Here is a 25,026-nt window from a genome sequence, read left to right as displayed (position 1 = left end):
TGCTGCAAACCACTCCAGTGAGAGTTGGAGATCACAGCTTGATGAAGCCAACAGAACAGCATCATCTGCAAAAAGCAGAGATGCAATACTGAGGCCACCAAACCGGACCCCCTCTATGCCTCGGCTGCGCCTAGAAATTCTGTCTATAAAACTTATGAACAGAATCGGTGACAAAGGGTAGCCTTGGCGGAGTCCAACCCTCACCGGAAACGAGTCCGACTTACTGCCGGCAATGTGGACCAAACTCTGGTCGGACAGGGACCGAACAGCCCATATCAGGGGTACCACATACTCCCGAGCACCCCCCACAGGACCCCCCGAGGGACATGGTCGAACGCCTTCTCTAAGTCCACAAAACAAATGTAGACCGGTTGGGCGAACTCCCATGCACCCTCGAGGACCCTGCCAAGGGTGTAGAGCTGGTCCAGGATGAAAACCACAAGGCTCCTCCTGAATCTAAGATTTGACTTCCTTCTCAACGGCCTCACCGAACTCCTCCCATGCCAAGTTTTTTTTTCCAGCGACCACCAAAGCTGCATTCCGCTTGGCCAGCCGATACCCATCAGCTGCCTCAGGAGTCCCACAGGCCAAAAAGGCCCAATAGGACTCCTTCAGCTTGACGGCATCCCTCACCTTTGGTGTCCACCAACGGGCTCGGGGATTGTCGCCACGACAGGCACCGACCACCTTATGGCCACAGCTCCGGTCGGCCGCCTCAGCAATGGAGGCGCGGAACATGGTCCACTCGGACTCAATGTCCCCCGCCTCCCCTGGAACTTGAGCAAAGTTCTGTCGGAGGTGGGAGTTGAAATTCCTTCTGACAGGGAATTCTGACCGATGTTTCCAGCAGACCCTCACAATACGTTTGGGCTTGGCACGTCGGACCGGCATCTTCCCCCACCATCAGCGCCAACTCACCACCAGGTGGTGATCAGGTGACAGCTCCGCCCCTTTCTTCACCCGAGTGTCCAAGACATGTGGCCGCAAGTCCGATGACACGACCACAAAGGCGACCATCAAACTCCGACCTAGGGTGTCCTGGTGCCGAGTGCACGTGTGGACACTGTTATGCTTCAACATGGTGTTCGTTATGGACAATCCGTGATGAGCAAAGAAGTCCAATAACAGAACACCTCTCGGGTTCTGATCGGGAGGGCCGTTCCTCCCAATCACGCCCTTCCAGGTCTCACTGTCATTGCCCACGTGAGCATTGAAGTCCCCCAGCAGAACGATGGAGTCCCCAGCGGGAGTGCTCTCCAGCACCCCCTCTAAGGACTCCAAAATGGGTGGGTACTTTGAACTGCTGTTTGGTGCATAGGCACAAACAACAGTAAGGACCCGTCCCCCCACCCGAAGGTGGAGGGAGGGTACCCTCTGGTCCACTGGGGTGAACCCCAACGTACAGGCGCAGAGCCAGGGGGCAATAAGTATACCCACACCTGCTTGGCGCCTCTCACCGTGGGCAAGTCCAGAGTGGAAGAGAGTCCCACCCCTCTACAGGGGACTGGTACCAGAGCCCTAGCATTGTGTGGAGCAAAGCCTGACTATATGTAGTCGGAACTTCTCGACCTCACACACCAACTCGGGCTCGTTCCCTGCCAGAGAAGTGACAGTCCACATCCCTAGAGCCAGCTTCTGTATTCGGGGATCGGATCGCAAAGGTCCCTGCCTTCGGCCACCACCCAGCCACACTGCACCCGACCCCTACGGGCCCTCCCACAGGTGGTGAGCCCATGGGAAGGGGGACCCATGTTACCCTTTCGGGCTGTGCCCAGCCGGGCCCCATGGGTGCAGGCCCGACCACCAGGCTCTCGCCTTCGAGCCCCATCTCCAGGCCTGCCTCCAGAGGGGGACCCCGGTGACCTGCGTCCGGGCAAGGGAAACCTCAATCCATTAATATTTTTCATCATCGGGGTCTTTTAGACGTGCTTTGTCTGGTCCCTCACCTAGGACCGGTTTGCCATGGGTGACTCTACCAGGGGCGTGAGGCCCCAGACAACTTAACTCCTAAGATCATTGGGACACACAAACCCTTCCACCACGATAAGGTGACGGCTTCTAGGAGGGGCAAATTGCAGGATACCTTTTGTTTTATTTTGAGATTGAGTGCTAATAAAAGATTTTCAGCTAAATTCTGTGGCTTCATTCAAAAATGTCCCCCCATGATAGTCACTTTGTGACATGTCCTTTTTATTTTAACAGTTCTAAAAATGTCTGTTAGAAGCAATCAGCTTTGCTGGCAATCGTAATTTAATGCAGAGGATCCAATTCATTTTAGCAAAATCAAACATTTTAATTTTAATGCACTTTAAAAAATATATTATTTTACCTCAAGTGGCCACTAAAAATATAGAAACCCTCATATATTGTATGTACAGTATGTATTGAATATATCTCAAACATGCTTTGATCAAGGGAATGTGGTGAGAGAAGTCTGGTTTGGGTTCTAATGATGAATGAGCTACTTACCGCTGGGCCAGTAGGACCGGCAGCACCTTCCTCGCCATCTTTTCCATGCACTCCCTGGACGATGTTTACAGTATTGTATCATCACGTCAGTTCTTTGCTGGATTGATAGTAAATGTATTTTGAATTTCTAATTGAAAACAACATACTCTTTGACCCTGTGAGCCAGTACTGCCAGCATCACCATTCTTCCCAGGATCACCCTAAAAGAGGAGTCAATATTGTTTATATAAGAAAATGAATTTTCATATTAAGCAAAATGAGTCAAGTCAAACTAACAGTGAGGCCTTTTGGTCCTGGCAGGCCCATGGGTCCAGCTAAACCTCGACCTCCTGTAGAACCAGCTGGGCCCGGTTTTCCATCGTCTCCTGCTGAGCCCTGCAGGAGACATCATGAAAAGCTCAAACATGAAGGATTGGCTGCGGAAAGACTTATGAAAAATAATTTTTACAAACCTGTGGTCCTGGCTTGCCCTCTTCTCCGTCGGCACCTATAATTCCAGACAGCCCCTGTGAGACAGGACATAGCATCAGGATTTAATTTATGAGGAGTGAAGATATGCGACAACAAATAGATGTGTTCCTACAGCTTTAATCAAAATTGCAGATCTAAAAAGGCCTTACCCGAGCACCAGTTAAACCGGGCTCTCCAGGTCGTCCTAGATCTCCTGTCAGCCCCTTTGTGCCTGCTGTGCCTGGCAGCCCTCTTTCGCCCTGCGCTCCCTGTGACAGCAGAACAGCGCATGTTGAAAATGTGTCAACAGGGACAAATATCAGAATGGCGATCGGGTTAGCGTGATAAGGCAAGTAAAGGAAGGTTTATTTGTATAGAACCGTTCTTTTGCTAGGCTATTCCATAGTACTTTACAGAGCCCCAAAAAATATAATAAACACAAACAAGATTACATTAAAAGATAAAAACCAATATAAACGTCAACATGCAAGCAGTATAAATAAAAGACAAACGGAAACACTAAAAAGTACAAAATAAAACCAAGATGGTGGAAGAATATTTTATATTTTTGAAAAAGTTTTCAGGCCATATTTATAGTTTGAGTATACAGTATCTCATATTTTCAGGAAGTTAGCTTCAAAGGCCTGTAGAAACAGAATCCTGCTTTAGTTCTTGTTCTGGAAAGACTCAGTTATCCTATGGGTCTGGAAGTCTGAAAGGGAACTATCTAGCTAACTCACTTTTGCACCTGGAAAACCATCCGTGCCAGGGAAACCACGATTCCCAGGGACGCCCTAGAACAAATCCATAAAATAAGATTGTGTGACTATTTATGTCACAATACACAATGTCACAATATTTGCCATTGTGAATGACATTGACAACCACTTAACTAACAGAGCATCCTTGTTATGGCATATCAGGTCAACTCACTGTCTCGCCTTGAGTTCCTGGGTCACCGACAGACCCTGCATCACCTCGGGATCCACGCTTCCCTTCATCTCCCATGGGGCCTATCAGACCTGGAGCACCATGGTCACCCTGACGACAAGTTGGGATCACACAAGTTTAACCTGCACTCCACTAAGCTATACAATATTCAAAGGTGAGCTATAAAAGAAGCATTTAAAATATTTTGGTGTTTTTTTCCATACTCTTTCGCCTTTAAATCCAGCTTCTCCTTTAACTCCAGCCACACCGACGTCACCCTGGAGAAAAGATTACTCTTTTCAAGTAAATGCGAAAAGGCACAGAGAAAGCGATGTCACTCATTTTAGGATTTTACATCTTGGCCCTTTGGTCCTTGTGCTCCTGTGGTTCCCTGGGGTCCTGGGGGCCCAACCGGGCCCACAAGCCCGGATGGACCCAGGACACCTGCTAGGCCCTGGAAACAAGTCGGAGTCAATCACAAACTTAATTGATGCAATAATAAGAGAAGTTGGTAGTTGGCTGACGTACTGTTGCGCCTCTGGTTCCTGGCGCTCCATCAGGCCCCACAGCTCCCTGTTAGCAACCACCAATGTACTTAATAACAATATCAACTTTTCATTTCAGTCATTAAAAAGAATACTGCTATTGCTCGCCTGTCGTCCAGTAGGCCCTAGTGGCCCAACATGACCAGCATCTCCTCTGGATCCCTGCTGACCCAGACTTCCTCTCACACCAATTGGTCCGACTTCACCCTGGAGAGATTCAAAGTGTCATGAAAGGTCCTTAATTGTATTGGTTAACCTTGTTCATCTAATTCAAAGGGAAAACTACAACTGCACCTTCTGTCCTGGGGCACCTGGGAAGCCTGGTACACCGGAGATTCCAATAGGACCCTGTGGTTGAAAGATATAATCATCATTATTATGGGTCAAAGCTTAACACCAGCTTTGGAAAATGTTTGATACACTTGAACTTCATTCTGACTGCGTGATGACATGAAATGACAGAATTAAATAATTTTACTTCATCCTTACCAGGGGACCTGGTTTGCCAATATGTCCTGCTGCACCACGTTTTCCCTAAACCATAAACAGATCAAACATCTTAATCCTGCAACTTTAGTTTTCCACACTACAAATAAACATAGATGAAGGAGGATTTTTCCTACCACAGCACCAGATGGACCTGCTCTTCCTCTTTCTCCCATTAAGCCTGGTGGCCCCTGAAAGACAATGATTTCACAATACCTATCCACAAATACTAATTGTTGAGTGCTTACTGTCAGTTTTGCCTACCACTGGGCCAGTAGCACCCATGGCACCAGGAGATCCAGAACCACCCTGCAAAACACAAAGGCAAGGAGCGAATGAAGGTCAAAAACATTGGCCCTGATGTTGGTTTTGATTTTGTCATTAATATTAAAATCCTACCTTCACACCGACAGCACCGGCCTCACCTCTGGGACCAAAAATGCCCATCTTACCCTGTTGGAGAGTGACTTACAAGTTCTTCACTCATATCCAAAAATTAAAGAAAACAAAACAAGCAAATATCAATATACCTTGTGACCTTTTTGACCAGGGACACCTGGAGTACCCGGTAACCCTCGTGCACCCTAATGAGGTGACATTGTAAAATATGAAATAAACTGAGCAGAACAATTAGCCAAATTGGAAGTGGATGTGGGAGCTATTTGTTTACCACTGATCCTGTAAATCCCAGATCTCCCGGTGCGCCAGTAGGTCCAGGCTCCCCCTAAGCAAATTAGAATCAATAAACTTATAGTCAAGCTAACCATAATTTTAGTACCACAACCAATCTGAACAACAAAAGAAGATAACAAGCTTATTGAATGAATTTATATATATATATTGCTGCTGTGTTGTTTCACTGACATCAGGACCACTTTTTCCTGGCAACCCTTCTGGCCCTCGAAGACCTGATTCACCCTATGGACAAACACAAGGAAACGCCAAAATTTTAGACACTTAGAGCATATCTGACTCCATTCCATAACTGCAGGCTTGGCGGAAAGGTCAGTATGGTAGCGTGAAGGCATTTGTACCACATATCCTGGCTCTCCAGGCTCGCCTGGGAGTCCCTGGCCGCCGCTTGGTCCCTGAAAAAGAACACACAGGTATTGTTAGCTTATTTTACCAGCCAAATAGCACTGTTTTTATACCTACACATGAAAAACTGGTCATTTGCACGTGTCAAACTTAAGTCTCAGAGGCCCGCCTTATCACTTTATGTGGTCCACTAAAGCAAATATAGTGTGTCTACTTCATGTTTCTTCCTAAATAAATGTTTTATTATTATTTTGGCAAAAAATCTGTACAGAAATTTGCAATTTGAAACAGAGCTTTTTTCCCCACCAATTCCTTTAACATATATTAAACAGTAGTTGTGCCTTTCATTACTTGTATGAGACAGTTTTTCAAACCTTTTAATTTCTATTTTAATTTGTTGTTAAGAGTACATATGAGGCTGGCATGGTGTAGGAGTGGTTAGCATATCTGCCTCACAGTTCTGGGGACCGGGGTTCAAATCCCGGCCCCGCCTGTTTGGAGTTTGCATGTTCTCCTCGTGCCTGGGTGGGTTTTCTCCGGGCACTCCGGCTTCCTCCCACAGCCCAAAAACATGCTTGGTAGGTTGATTGTGGACTCTAAATTGCCCGTAGGTGTGAATGTGAGTGTGAATGGTTGTTTGTTTCTATGTGCGCTGTGATTGGCTGGCGACCGGTTCAGGGTGTCCTGCCTGAAGATAGCTGGGATAGGCTCCAGCAGCCCGTGACCCTAGTGAGGATAAGCGGTGAAAAGAATGGATGGATGGATGAAATATATATGCTAATACTCTATGGGCAACAGTGTACGGTATATGTAATAATATCCTGAGGTGACTATAGACATTTACATACGTAGCATTTTAACAGTCAGGATGGCTCTTTGAGGGAAACCATAACTACGATGTGGCTCGTGACGAAAAAGAGTTGGATACCCCAGCTGTATAAATCTTTTCATGTGTGTGATGGCCAAACTTACTGGCGGTCCAGTTCCCCCAGAGGGTCCTCGGGGTCCTGGTTCACCCTTAAACAGTAACAATTCAATTACTGGTGGGCCGCAACATAAGATTCCTAACAATACACGAACACACTATATTACACTCACCCTTGATGCTGATACCATTCCGGTCAGGCCCGCTGACTTCTCATTGAAACCTGATGCCATTTGTGACACGAAATTGCCCTTAGGGTGACAAACAAATTGAAATTAATATCAGTTTTTTGCAATTTGAGTTTTTTTTGGTTTGTCTGAAGTGAAATGCTGTATAAAGAATCAAGCTCACTCCAGGGAGGGAAGGGAAACCCGGGGGGCCCGGCTCGCCTGGATTCCCTGGTATGCCAGGCTCGCCATCAAAACCCGGGGCCCCTTGGAATCCCTGCAGATTGTATAGTGAAATATTAACATCAACACATTTGTAATCAGTTTTAAAAACACAATAAGCTGTACTGTTCTTCTTCTACTTGTATTTAAAGACAGAAGCGAAGATTATTACTAACTTTCCCAAGTAATTGACGCTAATGTTTCTCCCAAGGTCAAACTTCAAGGACCAAACCTGCCGCAATGGTTCGGACTTACCCTTCTTCCTTTAAAGCCTCTATGTCCAGTTCTCCCCTGAGCACCTGGAGGACCCTGAAACAATAGAACGCCAGATACATTCATTTTTTAAATACATAAGCACATGCTAACCTTGTTGGTACTTTTAAAAACTCACCGAGGGTCCTTGAGGTCCAGGGATTCCCACCAGCTGAGCAAGAAAAAAAAATCATATGTCAAGTTTAAAAAAGAAGAAAAGATAAGCCTTTCACTTGAAGACATCGCTATTTATAACTTACATGTGGAATATCACCTGGTTCACCCTTCTGTCCCTATATCAGAAAGAAATCAACATTGTCTTTAATACATAGGGAACTGATTTACAGTGGGTACGGAAAGTTTTCAGACTGTCCATTTCATGTCCATTTCTTCTGGTTCTACACCTTCATTGCAGTCCAGCTGTGTTTGATTATACTGATTGGACTTGATTAGGAAAGCCACACCCCTGTCTATATAAGACCTTACAGCTCACAGTTCATGTCAGAGCAAATGAGAATCATGAGGTCAAAGGAACTGCCTGAAGAGCTCAGAGACAGAATTCTGGCAAGGCACAGATCTGGCCAAGGTTACAAAAAAATTTCTGCTGCACTTAAGGTTACTAAGAGCACAGTGGCCTCCATAATGGAAGACGTTTGGGACGATCAGAACCCTTCCTAGAGCTGGCGGTCTGGCCAAACTGAGCAATTGGGGGAGAAGAGCCTTGGTGAGAGAGGTAAAGAAGAACCCAAAGAGGCTGTGGCTGGGCTCCAGAGATGCAGTCGGGAGATGGGAAAAAGTTCTATAAAGTCAACAATCACTGCAGCCCTCCACCTGTCGGGGCTTTATGGCATAGTGGCCCGACGAAAGCCTCTTCTCAGTGCAAGACACATGAAAGCCCGCATGAAGTTAGCTAAAAAACACCTGAAGGACTCGAAGATGGTGTGAAATAAGATTCTCTGGTCTGATGAGACCAAGATATAAATTGTTGGCCTTAATTCTAAGTGGCATGTGTGGAGAAAACTAGGCACTGCTCATCACCTGTTCAATACAGTCCCAACAGTGAAGCATGGTGGTGGCAGCATCATGCTGTGGGGGTGTTTTTCAGCTGCAGGTACAGGACGACTGGTTGCAATCGAAGGAAAGATGAATGTGGCCAAGTACAGGGATTTCCTGGATGAAAACCTTCTCCAGAGTGCTCAGAACCTCAGACTGGGCCGAAGGTTCACCTTCAAACAAGACAATGACGCTAAGCACACAGCTAAAATAATGAAGGAGTGGCTTCAGAACAACTCCGTGACTGTTCTTGAATGGCCCAGCGAGAGCCCTGACTTAAAGCCAATTGAGCATCTCTGGAAAGACTTGAAAATGGCTGCCCACCAATGTTCACCATCCAACCTGACAGAACTGGAGAGGCTCTGCAAGGAGGAATGGCAGACGATCCCCAAATCCAGGTGTGAAAAACATCATTCCCAACTTGCATCATTCCCAAAAAGACTCATGGCTGTATTAGCTCAAAAGGGTGCTTCGACTAAATACTGAGCAAAGGGTCTGAATACTTATGGCTGTGTGATATTTCAGGTTTTCTTTTTAAATAAATCTGCAGAAATTTCAACAATGCCGTTTTTTTCCCTGTCAATATGGAGTGCTGTGTGTACATTAATGTGGAAAAAATGAACTTAAATGATTTTAGCAAATGGCTGCAATATAAAAAAGAGTGAACATTTTCAGGGAGTCTGAATACTTTCCGTACCCACTGTAAATACTTAGATATTCACATTTCTAATGTTATTATCGAAGACAAATTTTGTATATTGTAATTATATCTATGATAAGGATACGGCTCTGGAAAAATTTAAAATATCATAATATATATAGACATAATATAATAGACATTGGACTGGTTTGGTATTCTACCAATTTTTCGTTTTCTGCAGATAAATGCTTTAATAATAAACCATATTTGTTTTGGGAATGTTACCAATTCTAATTTGTTATGTTGTCACAAGAAACTGAGCCGTATGTCCGTATCCTAAACATTTTTATTTCCTTCCTATAATGCTTATTTTACGTGATGGTATTGTAAATAAAAATGATCGTGACTTACCCTATAACCCATGATTGCTTGAAGAGAAGGTGGTAAAACAGCAACAAACAAAAAAAGATAATTGAATTATCAAAGTGTATATGAAATCTGTTTCATGCTTTCACTTTATACAGCAGCGCATCCTTGTGGTTAAAGTGTCGAACTACATATTGATCTCTGTGGTCTCACCAATGTGCCTGGTGGCGCTGGCCAGGTTGTCACACACTGGGCAGCACTCGCCCTCCGGGGTCACCATCTTGTGGCAGTTGGGCACCACCTCGCACTGCACGTCGCTGCAGATGCTCACGCCGTTGTCGCACACGCACACGCGACACGGCACGGGCTTCCAGATGTCGTTATGAGCGTAGATCTCACCCTCCACCTCGCAGCTCGAGCCCTCCTCCGTGGGTGCTGCAGCAGGGTCGAGCACAGAAGGAGTCACGATGGACAATCAACAGGGCAGTGATTCCCCACCACGACAAATAACGTACAGTATCTTTGTTCATCTGTCTATGTCAGCGATGTATTGTTGTGTTGAAGTGATTTGTGAAGGTTCATTTCGAGAAATGTAGTGCTTTTCGGCCATCTTGTGGCATCTTGGTGCCAAGGAACTACGATGAAGTGAGTTTAGGAGCTTCATTTAGACAAAAGCTCTGCTTTGCCAACATCTTGTGGTATCTTGGTTCCAAGGAACTATGTTGAAGTGAGTTGAGGAGCATCATTGAGAAAAAAAAGTTGCCCTTTGCCACCGTCTTATAGCATCTTGGTGCAAAGGGACTATGTAGGGGTGCCTGATTTAGACAAACATAGTGCTTTGCCACCATCTTATGGTATCCATAGGCAATTAAAAACTTTTGGGGGGGGACATGGCTCAGTCCCTATCGTCCACCAATAGCGGGCTAAAACAGAATATACTTTTTGTGTAATTTTTGTTTGTTGGTGTGCCGTGATATTTTGGTCTAAAATAGGAGCTTTGGGTCAACAGTAAACACTGACATAGGGACACAGCTGACACACGAACCTGCAGAAGGGTTTGGCGTGGGAGTGGTCGTGGGGGTCATGCAAACCGGGCAGCACTCGCCCTCCGGGGTCACCGAATGGGCGCAGTCCCCGAGGTCATCGCAGACAACGGTCTCACACATAGCGCTGCCGGACTCGCACACACAGATCCGGCAAGGTTCAGGGCTCCACATATCTTTGTTGGCGTACACTTGTCCATTGTCAACACACGTTTCTATGTGGAAGAAGTCAAATGTGCAGTTATATAATAATAACTGAATACTTTTGTTGCTGAGCAGCATGACAGCCTACTGGTTAGCATGTATACATCACAGTTCTAGGGTTCAGGGTTAGCATGTTCTCCCGATGCCTGTTTAATTTTTCAACTGGTAGCCCGGCTACCTCCAAGATTCCATCAACATGTAGCTTTCAGGTTAATTGAAGATTAAATTACATTTAAAAACAATGAAGTCTGAATTTGTCGGTATGTGCCCTGTGATTGGCTGCCGATCAGCCCAGGTTACACTGCCTCTTGCACATCTATTTTTAGACTCCATCTTCGACTTCTGCATAGGGCGGCCGTTGCGCCAATCAAACGGGATCACTAATGTCATTTGACTCAAATTCACCAATCAGACGACACAAGGCAGTCACGTGACTGCGCACATAGCCTTCACGAGCCAATCAAAATGACTAATTTGGGGGGGGGGGGGGGGGGGGGGAACAGCCGCTCGAGTGTGTTTACAGACCAAAAAATAACAGCTTTGTCATGCAGCTCTTCAATTGTGACTGCCCAAACTTGTATATTTTAGCCCACTTCTAACTTGAGAAAACACTTTGCAGTAAGTTGCAGATGTTTCTATTGTTGTTTTGGCAGTGGATATGTCAAAATTTACACAATCACTAAGTCTGGTCAGCAAACAGCTTCTTCATTAAGTCATTTAAGTGAATAAAGCAAATAATGTTTCTGTAGGGCCTAATGCATGTGTTGTTGTTTTTGGGCTCTTCAAAATTGAAATGGTGGCCACCCCACATATATATATATATATTTTTTGTGTTTGTTTTTTTTTGTTTTGTTTTTTATGTTCATGCTCTGATTTAAAAAAATCTAAAACATTTCAAAGTTACTCACAAATGACTCTTTACTTGAGTAGTGTTTTCATTGAGTACTTTCTTCCTCTTACTCAAGTAAATATTTGTATGACTACTTTTTACTTTTACTTGAGTCCCATTATTCTAAAGTAACAGTACTCTTACTTGAGTACAATATTTGGCTACTCTACCCACGTCTGTCCACAACCCTAATGAAGACAAGCTATATACAAAATCTATGGCTGGGTGGACTTTTGTTGCCAACAGATTGGTGTTGCTCAGACACCAGTCGAGGGTAAAATAGTGCAAAGAAATTAAAAGTTGTAAAGATTATATAATGGGATATATAATTATTATAAGGAAATATGGGAAATATAATTAGTATAAGGAATGTGTGTGAATGATTTGACATGTCACTATATACTATATATACAGATAAAAGGGAAATACATTGCAGAGTATGTTGCATTTTACTCAGGGGTGAAGCCAGGAATTATTCTGTGGGGTGGCCATGAAAACCAATCATCACTAGGGGTGTTGAATTTTGTGTCCCTTCAAAACTGATCGGCAACGAGGGGTCACTGATAGAAATTTGACCAGGCACGAGTGTGGTGGCCAGCAGGGTGGCTGCCCTTCCTTGTATGGTAGCCACGGCCACCCCTAGCTCCACTCCTGATTTTACTCGATTGTGCTAATTTGTTTGTCGCCACTCAACAGTTATTTTAAACCATATGCATTTAGAATTGCATGGTTGATATTACCACAACGTACCCTACCAGACATCATCCAATTTTCCATTCATGGTACATGAAATGTCAATGTCCCATAAAAGTAATTTAACAAAACTACCTAGCGGAAAATCATCAAAATTAAAGAAAGGGATCAATTAGTGATGTAAATGCAAAAGGTTTGTTTCTGTTCCTGATAAAATAATATAAAATGTATCCCCTGAGTTCTCCTGCAGGTGGAATATGATAACTGCCTCAAAGCTACAGTGAAAAGGTCCTTGCCAGTGTCATCCACTAGATCAGTGATTCCAAAACAGGGAGTTGGGGCACACTAGTGTGGCATGAGAGATCATCAGGGTTGCCACAGGAAATAATTCAATTTCACTTAATTTGTCCGAGAGTTATTATGTTATTAATTACAATTATATACTGGTCAGCACATCTGCCTCACAGTTTTGAGGACTCGGGTTCAAATCTGGCCTCACTTGTGTGGAATTTGCATGTTCTCCACTTGCCTGCGTGGGTTTTCTCCAGTTGCTCTGGTTTCCTCCCACATTCCAAAAACATGAATGGTAGGTTAATTGAAGACTCTAAATTTCCCATAGGTGTGAATCTGAGTGTGAATGGTTGTTTGTTTATATGTGCCCTGCGATTGGCTGGCGACCCGTTCAGGGTGTACCCCGCCTCTTGCCCGAAGAAAGCTGGGATAGGCTCCAGCACGCCCGCTCCCCTAGTGAGGATAAGCGGTACGGAAAATGGATAGATGGATATTTGTCCACCTATCTTTGCCAGTGACGTATAGTGACAGGCAAAACCATTAAATGCTCTTCCATTAGGTGACAGAAGATACAATAAACCCTTGTATCCACCTGTTGCCATTCATACAACAGAATAAATCATGGTTTACCTTGTGTATCTGAGCTTTATGTTCAATTAAACAGGTCCGGATTACCCACTGAGTATAAGTCAATTTGTGAGTACACTGATACAAGATCATCCTTTTTTTCAGTATTAATACTTTTTGTGACATTTGTGTTTGGTGGTGTGCAGTGAGATTTCTTTAAATGTCAAATGGCTGCTTTGGCTCAATAAAGGTTGGGCAATGCTGCATTAGAGAGTGTTTGTGATTTGGGGTGTGGGGTTTAAACTTAAAGAGGTTAAATCATTCATGGGTATCTATGTTTAAAATAACAATTTTTAAAATTACTTGACTAAGACATTCTTATGTTAATACATACTGATTTTTGAACTATTTACAGAGACTCGCAGAAAGAGTGTGCGATGGTGAATTTGAATGGGGGCTTTCCACTGTAGTGTATGATGGCATTTAGTGATTGAGTAGCAATTAAGGTGCGGTTCAACACATGTATCATCATGACAAGAATTCACCAAGTGACAATAATCAGTTTGACTAGACTATGATTTTGACAGCTCCTGGCTGCATGACGAACCTGTGATATATAAAGAAATGTTTTCATGTGATTGTTGATGCAAACTTATTTTTGGTCAACTGTTCCCTATTGGTGATAGATCTAAATCTAGAGCTCATTCGGGCCACTTTTGTCCAGAACGTGGCCACCTGCTGCAGGCTTTGTGAGCCTTTCCATCTGGGTTATAATTATGTGGTGAAGCCTTTCCCCTGCGCAAGACGCTCCTTCTCACCAACAGCAGTTATTTTAAGGCAAACCACAGTAAATGTTATATACGTTGGCTTTGGTCAGAAATGTGTGGTTTGCCTTTATTTGGGGTATGCCACGCCCGCAGGAGCCTCCTGCAACCCCCCGCTGCAGAACCAAGGATTTGTCTGGATATATAACATTTGGATTATCTTCCTTCTTGTTTGCAGGATCAAAACTGAAAGCCAGGTTGTGTGTTTCTGAAGAATTACACAATATTGTGCCTCTTTTCAAGACAATCCTATGAAATGAAAAATATATTCAGACCAAATGTTGATGACTAAATGATGAAATGCTTGTTTCATTATTTTGAATGTCAGCACTACTTGAGGTGGTTGAAGCCCAAAAAAATGTCACACAACAGTCTAGTCTAAATATTGACAGCCCACTTAATGCAGAATTATGGAACAATTGGTGACACCTGCTCGAAACGCCTTCATACACCCTAGCAGCACAAAGCAGGCAATGAGTTAAATCGGTAATCCAGCATATTGAAGATGTCTTTTCTAGTGGAGCATTCAGCATCCTTTCACTCAGGGTGTGTCCTGTGTGCCTCTGGGCTCAAGTCTGACCAAAATTAGTGGCCTGTTTTTGTCTGTCCCGTCCACAAGGCCACATCATTACAGGAGTGGAGCTCGGAACCCCTTCATTGGGTGCCGAACTCGCACTGAAATAGACCAGCTGCCCCGCAAGCTCATGTGAGCACATACTGCATTCAGTGCGGTCAGAGAAGGATGAATTTTCTTCCAGTTTGGCATCTTTTTGGATGAAGAAAAAGTGCCCAAGAAGGTTCAATCAACCTTTTTTATAGTTTGTCTAAAAGTATTTCAAATTGTATTTTATTTCGCACATCATTCATGTAGCTTCATCATTAAGTCAAACTTCCAACCTGTAACTTGTGGGTGCCACTTGAGCAGGGATGACCTAGTGGATGGGAATTAGAGCTGTGACCATCGGACCTACATTTGATTCTCTTGATATGACGTCACAAATGACATCACTGTGATGCAGGCAGCCTCAAAGTAAAATCTTGCATGTGACAATGTAATCATGAATATAAAAGACTCTTAATCTTCTTTATCTGAACTACAGATGCTCTTTCAAACCTCGCCAGATTTTGGATAAGGAAATACAGGGAGAAAAAAAAATATCCATCCATCAATTTGTGTTCATTAAGGTCGTGGGTCACCTAAAGGCACATACAGACAAACAGCTCATCACATCACATTCACATCTATGGATAATTGAGAGTTTTCAATTAACCTACAACCTTTGGAATGTGGGTGGAAGCCAGAATACCTAGAGAAAACCCACACAAGCACTGGGAGAACATACAAACTCAACACAGGAAGGCTGGAGCTGAGATTCAAACCTAGAACCTCTTAACTGTGAGGCAGACTCACTCCCGCACCATGCTACCAGGACAAAAAAAAAAACATATTTTAAGTAATGATGAAAATGTGTGTGGTAAAATGTAACACCTCCATAAAAAAACAGTGGGGCCAAGAGTCAAGAACATACTGGAAACATGCAAAAATTTATTGCTATACAGGAGAACATACGAGAAGAAGGGAAGCTACTCACCATTCTTGGGGTTTTCCTGGCAGGAGACAGTGATCACCTGAGTTAAGGAGATGGCGGCCAGGAGTACAGTAATCCTCATGTGCACGGAGGGACCCATTTCTGCACGGCAGGCATGCAAGGACCTCACGTACACACTTAAAAAAAGAGGGCCGACCCCGAGCTACAGCATTCAGCCCGAAAGTTCAGAATATCCCTGAGTGCACCGGACTCCCGGATGAAGTGAACTCCTTCTCCTCCTCCTCACTGCGTCTTCATCCCGCCTCCTCCTCCCTCTTGATCATCGCTTCTCGTTCTGCTTGAGGGCCAACCTCCCTTGCAGACGCCAGTCGAGTCTTTGAACAACACACATAATTAAAGACCTGCACCTAAATCGTCCGGGATCAACTGAGAATTTTGAAAGATGGGAAAGCAAAAAAAAAAAAAAAGAACATTTATTATGCATGACCTTTGACACTGATTTACAGTGATATTTCAAGATTCAACACATCAGCTTTTTATAAATTGTTTTCTTTGTCTGGTTGATGAACTTTTCTTGATTTTAATTTTGTTGTGCACACACACACGGTCATGATATATTTGAGAAGATGTGTCCAAACCTTTGACTGGCATTATATATATTTACAGTGTGCAAGTTACATCATCACTTGGAGTATGATGATACCAAAATTAGAGCATCAAATGGGCCAGGACAGGAGAGGCATGGATGGAAAACAACATTAGGAAAACAAGATGAGCACACTTGTGGCGCGATGAACTTCAAGCCAGAAACATTTGGAACGTAAACAAAACTGCAGAGAAATCGTTAAAACAAAACAATTTCATCCAGAACTCATGCACATGAAATATTGTATATAAAAATGAACGTTTCGTCGTTGTCAGGTAGAAACCTTGTTTGTCCAAATATGGTCAAGTTCATATTTTTTCACAAATCGATACTAATCTTCAGTCCCCACGTGGTCCGTTATGTTTCCAAATTATTACCCAATACAAAATGTTGAAAATAGCTCCAGAGCAAATCTGTCATCTCTCTTGGACACTTAAACTGTCTGAGAAGTGTCATATAACTCCCCCTCTTCTTGATTCCGAGGGAGCCTCGCAGCATTATGTCGCCTTAAAATTGTTTTTCAGACTAAAACAAGTATTATGTTAAAAATCGACGCAACGTTGCAGAAGGAAGCCAACCCGAGCTACAGCCACAAAGGTAAAATTGCGAGCAGATTAATTTCTGTCTATTACACTGTATCGTCAGATCATTGTTTTTTTATTGCATCACTCATGGCTTTTAGCCCTTTGCAATATCATTTAGGAAGATGAAGTAACCCCAGTCATTAGGTATTGTTAAGGATTAAAGCTTTTTTTCTAGTGAGGGACTTGGTACGAGTGCAGACTTTAAGGGGCACAGGTGCCAGCGGTGACGTGTCTGTAACATTCTAATCAATGACAGCATTATAAATAAGCAAATCTTTTAAGTAATTAGCGATCGAACATGAATATGGGAAAGTTCTGTGTTGGTATTGATGCACAACAGTGTATGATAGCAATATAAAGTATAATACCAAATTCAACAATGCTGTGTTTGGTAACTCAAACTTTTTTTTCCCACTTCCTGAAGGTTTTGGAGATGCGAGGACTCTGCCCGACAGTGATGATATGTTCAATCACTGGACCATATGTCTTCCTAGATGTAGTTTGGCTCTCGGAGGACAATACAAACTGAAATTGCCCTTGATAGGAAAAACTTTCCCTACCCTAAGTTATGTTGAAATTACATAAAAAAATAATTTCAATGTTATCTATTCCTGGGGCGGCACGGTGGGCGACTGGTTAGAGTGTCAGCCTCACAGTTCTGAGGAGCAGGGTTCAATCCCCGGCCCCGCCTGTGTGGAGTTTGCATGTTCTCCCCGTGCCTGCGTGGGTTTTCTCCAGGCACTCTGGTTTCCTCCCACATCCCAAAAACATGCATGAATTGGAGACTCTAAATTGCCCGTAGGTGTGCATGTGAGTGCGAATGGTTGTTTGTTTGTATGTGCCCTGCGATTGGCTGGCAACCAGTTCAGGGTGTAACCTGCCTCCTGCCCGATGATAGCTGGGATAGGCTCCAGCACGGCCGCGACCCTAGTGAGGAGAAGCGGCTCAGAAAATCGATGGATGGATCTTTTCCTGGTCATGTAGTCAAGTTAGAAGAGGAACCACAAAAAGAGCAGGTTGTCCCACATGCATGGATGACACACACCATGAATAATAAAAACATTTTTTACAAATATATTGAAGCTGGAAGATGAATTTCTTTAACCTCAGTTTAAAAAAAAGTGTGCTCTCTGTAATACATGTAGTTCACATTTCCATCATTTGTTTTTCCAAAAGATTAGTCATGTGACAGGAAGTTGCAGGCTTATAGTGACCTAGGTGAACACACATATTACATTACAAGCTCACTGCATTATTTACACAACCAACGTGAGAAGGGACACTGTGATGAGCATGCTAGGTTAGTCTGAGCTGCTGGGCCTGCATTTGAGATGTTTGCAGCGGCCACCAAGAACTTTGTCAAGCAGGTTGGAGACACTGGGAGGTTGATCCCCGTCCCGAGTCTGAGCGAGGCCGACCGCTACCAGCCTCTCAGCCTTGTCACCAGGAAGAGAAAGAGGCGTTTCTGGAAGAAGAAGAAAAAGTACGCCTCCACTGCATTCTCCCTCAAAGATATCCTGGTAGGGGAGAAGGAGATCACAGCAGGTACAGTCAGCATGAGGAAGAGGTCAAAAGTCTGCGGATTCAAAATTGGAATCACCAAATTGTCTTCGCTTTCTTCAGGCGTATCCTCTTATCAGCTGCTCAACTATGAGGACAAATCAGATGTGGCCCTCAACGGTCGCCTTGGAAACCATCTCATCAACGACGTGGGCTTCAACGTCAGCGGCTCCGACTCGGTGGCCGTCAAAGCTTCCTTCGGCATTGTGACCAAACACGAGGTGGAAGTGCCCACGTTGCTGCGGGAACTCAACTCCAGGTATAACGCAACTTTGAATCAGCCTTCATTGACGTTAGGCTTAGATCTAAAAATCCTCTTTAGTGTGTTTCTGACCTATGATAGCTTACGATATCGTAGGCCAAAAAAACAACACATTATTTTCTAACCTGAATTGAAGATAACGCATACAGTATAATGATTATTGACCAATTTGTGACTGAGGCAATATGAGAAGAAGGCTTCCCTGAATAACTGATCATGTTATTCTACACTGACACAAAGTACACTTGTGTGTCAGTGTTGGATTCACAACCAAAACTAAAGCTTTGTAGAAAACACTTACAGTACTGACAGCCAACTGTGTTTTAGGAAAGTGGACGTGGAACACTGCCTTGTCCGCCAGTCCAGGGAGAGTGGATGGAGCGTCCTGTGTGTCGTCATGGAGAGCATCCGCACCACTCGTCAGTGCGCTCTAACAGTGCATGCCGGAATGAGGGGGGCCACCATGAGGGTAAACAAAGCCTTCACCTGAAAACAATTCTGAAAATAATTTTCAATTAAAAACAGGTTAAAGACACTCTTAAGGAGGTTAAACCAGTTATTCTCTATTGTTTTACACCAAGTGCAACTCCACAAAATACCAAGGTCGTGAAGTACAGTAATCCCTCGCTATAGCACGGTTCACTTAATGCGGCTGGGATGCCTCGCTGACTTTTTTTTATGCGTCAGTGTGGAACAGTTACTTACCTGTACATCTCTGATACAGTTTGCTTTATTGGGTAATAGACTTTGATGTGGCAGCAATGACTCATATCAAGTCAATTGGCCTCTTATTCTTACCAGAAAAAGAAAGATTGCAGAGTAATCTCAACCCTTAACATTTGGTGAGTGACCAAACTGCTTAATGTTACAAAGAACATGCCCGGAAAGCCACTGGCTAAAGCAGAAGCCGCAGTCAGATTTTTATCAAGAAATTTCACAGATACCAACCTTAGCCCAACAAATAGCTAATGCACACACTCATAACAATATCGACAGGAACAAATGCATGCATATAAAGCGCAACGTTTAGCTTGATTGATTTTCTACAACTGCAGTACTATAGTGAACATTAATCACCCAAAATGAATTCCCATAACACTTTTAGCTGACATGACCTGACTTGCCAGGAGGGTCAGTGTGAGGAATGGGGACAATGCTTAAGGCAGGCTTTTCACACCATGTCCACATGGGCTGCTGTTCACATCATTCAAGCAGAGTGTACCTGCCTTCAGTAGGTATGTGCATGTGGAGAGTGTGTGGCTGGTGACTTTAAGTGGACAAAATCTCTCTAAAGAATCACATATTGGCAATGATTGGCATTTATGAAACTTGTAAATTTATATAATAATATAATAAATAGTTGGTCGCTACTTTGTGGATTTCATTAATTCTCACTCACAGTCACACCTACGGGCAATTTAGAGTTGTCAATTAATGCATGTTTTTGGGATGTGGGAGGAAACTGGAGTGCCCGGAGAAACCCCACGCAGGCACGGAGAGAACATGCAAACTCCACACAGGCGGGGCTGGGGATTGAACCCCGGTCTTCAGAACTGTGAGGCAGACGCTGTAACCAGTCACCCACCGTGCCGCCGCTTCCCCACACAGCGAGTCAAAAATATGAATCCTACCCAATCCAGTGCTACCCAATCAGAGGCAGAGTAAGGCGGGTTATTGTCCCATACAATGGACACGGGATTTTTTTCTGGACTTGATAAATTGGCAATTTTCATTGTTGTGGTGACACCAACCGCAAGGCTCACTATGTAGCAAGCTGGTGGCAGAACGGCTTTTGCATTCGCTAGCCTGCGAGCTAATGAGCTAGCGAGCTCTGGGCTGGAGCAAAAAAGCTCACTTGACCGCGGCGACATCGTTAAAATGTCAGCGCTTGGAGTTGTGTGTGTGTGTTATTATTATTATACAGGCAGCAGAAATTATACAGTACATAACACGACAACCTTCAGACAGCCATCCATCCATTTTCCATACCGCGTTATCCTCACAAGGGTCGCAGGCATGCTGGAGCCAATCCCAGCCATCTTCGGGTGAGAGGCGGGGTACACCCTGAACTGGTCGCCAATCGCAGGCACATATAAACAAACAACCATTCGCGCACACATTCACACCTAAGGGCAATTAAGAGTCTTCAATCAACATACCATGCATGTTTTTGGGATGTGGTAGGAAACCGGAGTGCCCGGAGAAAATCCACGCAGGCACGGGGAGAACATGCAAACTCCACACAGGCGGGGCTGGAATTTGAACCCCGGTCCTCAGAACTGTGAGGCAGATGTGCTAACCAGTCGTGCAACTTGCCGCTCACCTTCAGACAATAAATAAAAATAAGATAAAAAAAATAACTGTTCTATTCAAATGTAAGGCATCTGATTTAAAAACAGTGACAAAGTCCAAATGCTTTCAAGAACATTCATGGTGGGTTTTTTTTTCTTTCTTTTTTTAATTAATTCAAATTTGTCAGGCTTTAAGACATTTTTTGGGCCTCTTAATGACTCTATACCTATGTGGCAAATGCTTAATATTAGTTCAAGTGCAATATTTGCAAACAGAGCATGAGTCTGATTTATTTATAGTGTTTCTGTTTTTTTTTTTTTTTATATCTAAGATTGCGGCATGGTGACCTACTGCTTAGAACATCTTCCTCACAGTTCTGAGGAATCCGGCCTTGCCTGGGTGGAGTTTGCATGTTCTCCCCGTGCCTGCGTGGGTTTTCTCCGTGTACTCTGGTTTCCTCCCACATCCTAAAAACATGCATGGTAGGTTAATTGAATACTCTAAATTGCCTGTAGGTGTGAATGTGAGTGTGAATGCTTGTTTGTTTATATGTGCCTTGCGGTTGGCTGGCGACCAGTTCAGGATATAACCCGCCTCTCCCCCAAAGATGGCTGGGATAGGGTCCGGCACGCCTATGACCCCAGTGAGGAGAAGCGGTACTGAAAATGGATGGATGTTATTAAAAAGGATGTACTTGAATTATTATACTTTATAATATCATTATATCAGTTCGCATTAAAAAAAACATCAATGATACTATAATTTATCGTGATAGTTTTGGGGAAAATATTTCGCCCTAAAAAAATTTGCTATCGTGTAAGGCTGAAACATATATTGAGAGAGAGCAAGAGCAATAGATAACACAAAAATATGGTACAAATTGTACAAATAAAAATTTGCAATTTAGCGGGACCGGGAAACAACAACCTTCATTTAGCGGAGGATTACTGTATCTGTACTCCGTGATGATACGTTGCAGGGCCTCTGTGTTGTAGGGCTGGGACTCATTGTTTCAGACATGCGCATCCTAGGACTCACATAGTATCAAGTGTAAAATTATCTATGCCACTAGTGGTACACATACCACACTTTGAGAATCACTGGGTTAAAAAATACAAAATAAAAATGACATTCAGCAGAGTGCAGTCCTGCAACCAAGGTCAAACACTTCGAATTCGGCACCAAATCGCCATCGTTCACAGCCTATCCCAGCCACCGTGCCGCCCTGTTGCCAGATGTATTCATTAAATATCTCTGACATTATTTGTTTAAAATACACAAAAGATAAAGAATTATAGCATCCACTTAGAAGACTGGTTAAAAATAATTTGTTTTTGGTTTTGGCTTGGCCTCCTGTGAATAAGCCACTGTTTACTCCGCCCTCCTATACAATGCCGAGTAAAGCTTTCATGGTTACTTAGGGCGGAACTTGGGTGTTGTGACTAGGTGAGCAGGTACTTTCTCTCAAAAGGGCCATCGTATAAACAGAAATGTGAGTGAGCATCCATAAAGTGGGAGTATAAGCATCGTTTCTATTTTCACTTGTGGAATCGGCACTTCATGAAGTTGCTGAATGACACTTGTAATTTTGTGTGCAAATCCGTGCACGTGGTGCATGCAGCAGACATTTTGCCCAAAGACAAACTGGCAGCATAATTTTCAAGTCATTAACGGACCCGATGTGAGGCAGTACTATTTACATTAGCCACAGTGCTACGGCTCCCTTATTGATCTTTTTGGAAATAGGCATATGAATAAAGATTTACTTGGTTTCTATAATTTAATACTTGGTGGGTTTTCCTACATTATTCACTGAGAATGTAAGGGAAATCATTCAGAACATTGAGATCGGTTTTGTGGAGATTTCTAGTTATGTGCAATGCTTCAAATACACAAACAAACAAATAGCAATAAAAACACAACCTGTGGCAGAGCAATGATATCAATCTCCTATTTCAAGAGCAGCATGTAAATGGACTAAAAAGAAACTTTCATGTTTTTATTGCAGTTTCAGATTGAGGATGGCAGGAACCCAAAAGGTCGAGACAAGGCCATTGTCATCCCGGCTCACACCACCATCTCTTTCAGCATCTGTGAGCTGTTTGTTCGACTGGACGGGCGGCTCGGTAGGAAGGTTACGTCCATCATTAACCACAACAAAATCAAGCCTGCAAGTGCACCTCTCAAGCAAAGGTGCTTTGCTCTGTAAAAAAAAAAGAAAAGGCAAAAGTCAATGAGTCACTCTGAGGAAGAGAAGTGTGTTATTTTTGGAATGACAGGTTCATATTTACAAGGCCACATGAAAAACTCATGTGGTTAACACCTGAGGCTCTTCTCCACTCAATGTTTACCAATCATGAAAGGAGAAATATGATTGATGATGAGCTCTTTTTGCATAAAATGCCTTAAAGCAGTGATTCTCAAAGATGGTACTCTCTCCCTCTCGAGCTACGCAAACAAATCACTGCAAATGTAGTTCAGTTACTGTATATTCATTCAGTCCTTGTTGTGACTTGTTTCTTCATTAAATACGTTTGAAGTGCTGAAAACGTGCAAAGATTGAGAACAATATATAGTAAAGAATTGTTGAGATGTAGCTTAAAACTAACTCTTTTTTACCTTCTCAGCGGGACAGATTTTGTGGCTGGGGCTAAAAACTAGCCCCATGACAAAAGCAGCACATCCCAAAAAACATGCATTAATTGAAGAGTCTAAATTGCCCGTAGGTGTGAATGTGAGTGCGAATGGTTGTTTGTTTGTATGTGTCCTGCGATTGGCTGGCAACCAGTTCAGGGTGTACCCCGCCTACTGCCCGATGACAGCTGGGATAGGCTCCAGCACGCCCGCGACCCTAGTGAGGAGAAGCGGCTCAGAAAATGGATGGATGGATGGATGTCTCAGCCGTCTGGCCCCACATGCACTGCATTGCCAGACAGCGGTGTACCTCACAGGATCCTGCCGCCCCTTGCCAGCTTGCCAGTGGTTAGAGTAGACACAATGCAATGGCATTAGGGTTGTCAGCCTCGCAGTTGCCTTGTTGTTGTTGCAGTTGTTTTTTTTAGGTGATACTTGGTGCCTGTGAATATTCTCATTCATCCACGTAATTTCATTCTCAGGGGATTGGAGTGATTGCAACTGAAATGTTCTGGGTGTCTTAGTACACGTTTCTGCTCAGATGAGAGGCGAAATTTCTTTTAAGACAAACGGAATCAGAATCACTTTTATTCGCCAAATGCATCAATGGACACAGGAATTTGACTTGGCATCTAGCGCTTAACACAAAACTAGACAGACAGTAAAATGTGCATAGCTCTAGTAAAACATGCAATTTAAAACAATGTATAAACAAGAGGATAATAAAAGTTAAAAGTCCATAACAATCTAGTTGCGATATATTAAATGCCCTTACCCATCCATCCATTTTCTGTACCACTTATCCACATTGGTGTAAAATGTTTGACACTCCTGACTTAAAGGACCAGGAAGTCTACTTAAATGATTTAACTATATGTTATTTTGCTGTATTAGATATTTGTGTTGCACCGGGGTCTCAAGGTGGATTTGAACAAGAGCAAATCAGGGAGCAGTTGGGTGGTTTCATCGGTCACTTCTCAATGGGCCGACTGCGCCGCTTCCTGTCAGGCATCATCTACGGGAACCCCTTCAGAGCAGGTACAGTAGTGACTGCTTTACTGGTTTATATTTTGACCCTACGCTTTCCGTGCATGCAGATGATAGAACATTCGAAGAGCTCACTCACTCTGATACCTTCATGGACGACACGATGACCGACTACTACGAGAAAGCCGCCAGCATGACTGACATCTCCACTGCCTACCTGAGGGAAAGCTCCCACACACGGGTCAACCTCCTCAAACATAACATCCCCAAGGGGCCATGTGCACTGTGCGGCATGGGCAACCAAAGAAGAGAAACCGTTTACGGTTGTGTGGAATGCTCATTCGGTGGTCAAAAATATGTTCGGCTGCATGTGGTACCCTGCTTTGACCTCTGGCACAAAACTCTTAAGTGAAAAAGTAAAACACTTGTGTTGCTCAATAAATAAAAATACTTATAG

The 25,026-nt window shown here is 43.6% G+C and overlaps 2 protein-coding genes across 3 annotated transcripts in view; one reads left to right on the top strand and one right to left on the bottom strand.

Moving 5' to 3' along the window:
- The window catches only part of LOC133479611 (collagen alpha-2(V) chain-like), a 25,861-nt gene extending 9,962 nt beyond the window's left edge, over positions 1-15,899 (bottom strand). The window contains exons 1-30 of the mRNA XM_061776816.1: positions 15,647-15,899; positions 10,589-10,801; positions 9,757-9,978; positions 9,589-9,605; positions 7,745-7,777; positions 7,624-7,656; positions 7,488-7,541; positions 7,195-7,287; positions 7,017-7,094; positions 6,891-6,935; positions 5,915-5,968; positions 5,745-5,798; positions 5,551-5,604; positions 5,411-5,464; positions 5,280-5,333; positions 5,145-5,189; positions 5,018-5,071; positions 4,884-4,928; positions 4,689-4,742; positions 4,503-4,601; positions 4,378-4,422; positions 4,205-4,303; positions 4,074-4,127; positions 3,853-3,960; positions 3,660-3,713; positions 3,090-3,188; positions 2,922-2,975; positions 2,746-2,844; positions 2,616-2,669; positions 2,470-2,523 (exon numbers count right to left, since the gene is read on the bottom strand). Of these exons, the coding sequence (XP_061632800.1) occupies positions 2,470-2,523; positions 2,616-2,669; positions 2,746-2,844; positions 2,922-2,975; positions 3,090-3,188; positions 3,660-3,713; positions 3,853-3,960; positions 4,074-4,127; positions 4,205-4,303; positions 4,378-4,422; positions 4,503-4,601; positions 4,689-4,742; positions 4,884-4,928; positions 5,018-5,071; positions 5,145-5,189; positions 5,280-5,333; positions 5,411-5,464; positions 5,551-5,604; positions 5,745-5,798; positions 5,915-5,968; positions 6,891-6,935; positions 7,017-7,094; positions 7,195-7,287; positions 7,488-7,541; positions 7,624-7,656; positions 7,745-7,777; positions 9,589-9,605; positions 9,757-9,978; positions 10,589-10,801; positions 15,647-15,743 (2,172 nt within the window). The 5' untranslated portion in view covers positions 15,744-15,899. The remainder of the gene's footprint in view (positions 1-2,469; positions 2,524-2,615; positions 2,670-2,745; positions 2,845-2,921; positions 2,976-3,089; positions 3,189-3,659; positions 3,714-3,852; positions 3,961-4,073; positions 4,128-4,204; positions 4,304-4,377; positions 4,423-4,502; positions 4,602-4,688; positions 4,743-4,883; positions 4,929-5,017; positions 5,072-5,144; positions 5,190-5,279; positions 5,334-5,410; positions 5,465-5,550; positions 5,605-5,744; positions 5,799-5,914; positions 5,969-6,890; positions 6,936-7,016; positions 7,095-7,194; positions 7,288-7,487; positions 7,542-7,623; positions 7,657-7,744; positions 7,778-9,588; positions 9,606-9,756; positions 9,979-10,588; positions 10,802-15,646) is intronic.
- Positions 15,878-25,026, top strand: pjvk (pejvakin). 2 transcript variants are annotated; one of them, XM_061776846.1, is made up of 6 exons: positions 15,878-18,379; positions 18,458-18,653; positions 18,984-19,125; positions 22,957-23,074; positions 24,477-24,534; positions 24,627-25,026. In XM_061776846.1, the coding sequence occupies exons 1-6, from the start codon at positions 18,166-18,168 to the stop codon at positions 24,979-24,981; spliced, it is 1,083 nt and encodes a 360-aa protein (XP_061632830.1). In that variant the 5' UTR covers positions 15,878-18,165; the 3' UTR covers positions 24,982-25,026. The 2 variants fall into 2 exon arrangements, with proteins under 2 accessions (XP_061632830.1, XP_061632820.1); XM_061776836.1 differs by having other exon boundaries at positions 24,477-24,620; positions 24,680-25,026.

This window comes from Phyllopteryx taeniolatus, chromosome 1 (assembly GCF_024500385.1).
Source record: "Phyllopteryx taeniolatus isolate TA_2022b chromosome 1, UOR_Ptae_1.2, whole genome shotgun sequence".
Taxonomy (NCBI): Eukaryota; Metazoa; Chordata; class Actinopteri; order Syngnathiformes; family Syngnathidae; genus Phyllopteryx; species Phyllopteryx taeniolatus.
Note: the sequence above shows the minus strand (reverse complement) of the source record. Positions and strands in the feature narration are given on the sequence as shown.

Bases quoted from the DNA above. Each gene is read 5' to 3' on its own strand.
- pjvk (XM_061776836.1), top strand. From the start codon at position 18,166: ATGTTTGCAGCGGCCACCAAGAACTTTGTCAAGCAGGTTGGAGACACT. The intron at 18,654-18,983 runs GTATAACGCAAC...ACTGTGTTTTAG, and splicing joins CTGCGGGAACTCAACTCCAG to GAAAGTGGACGTGGAACACT. The intron at 23,075-24,476 runs GTAGGAAGGTTA...TTGCTGTATTAG, and splicing joins TCGACTGGACGGGCGGCTCG to ATATTTGTGTTGCACCGGGG.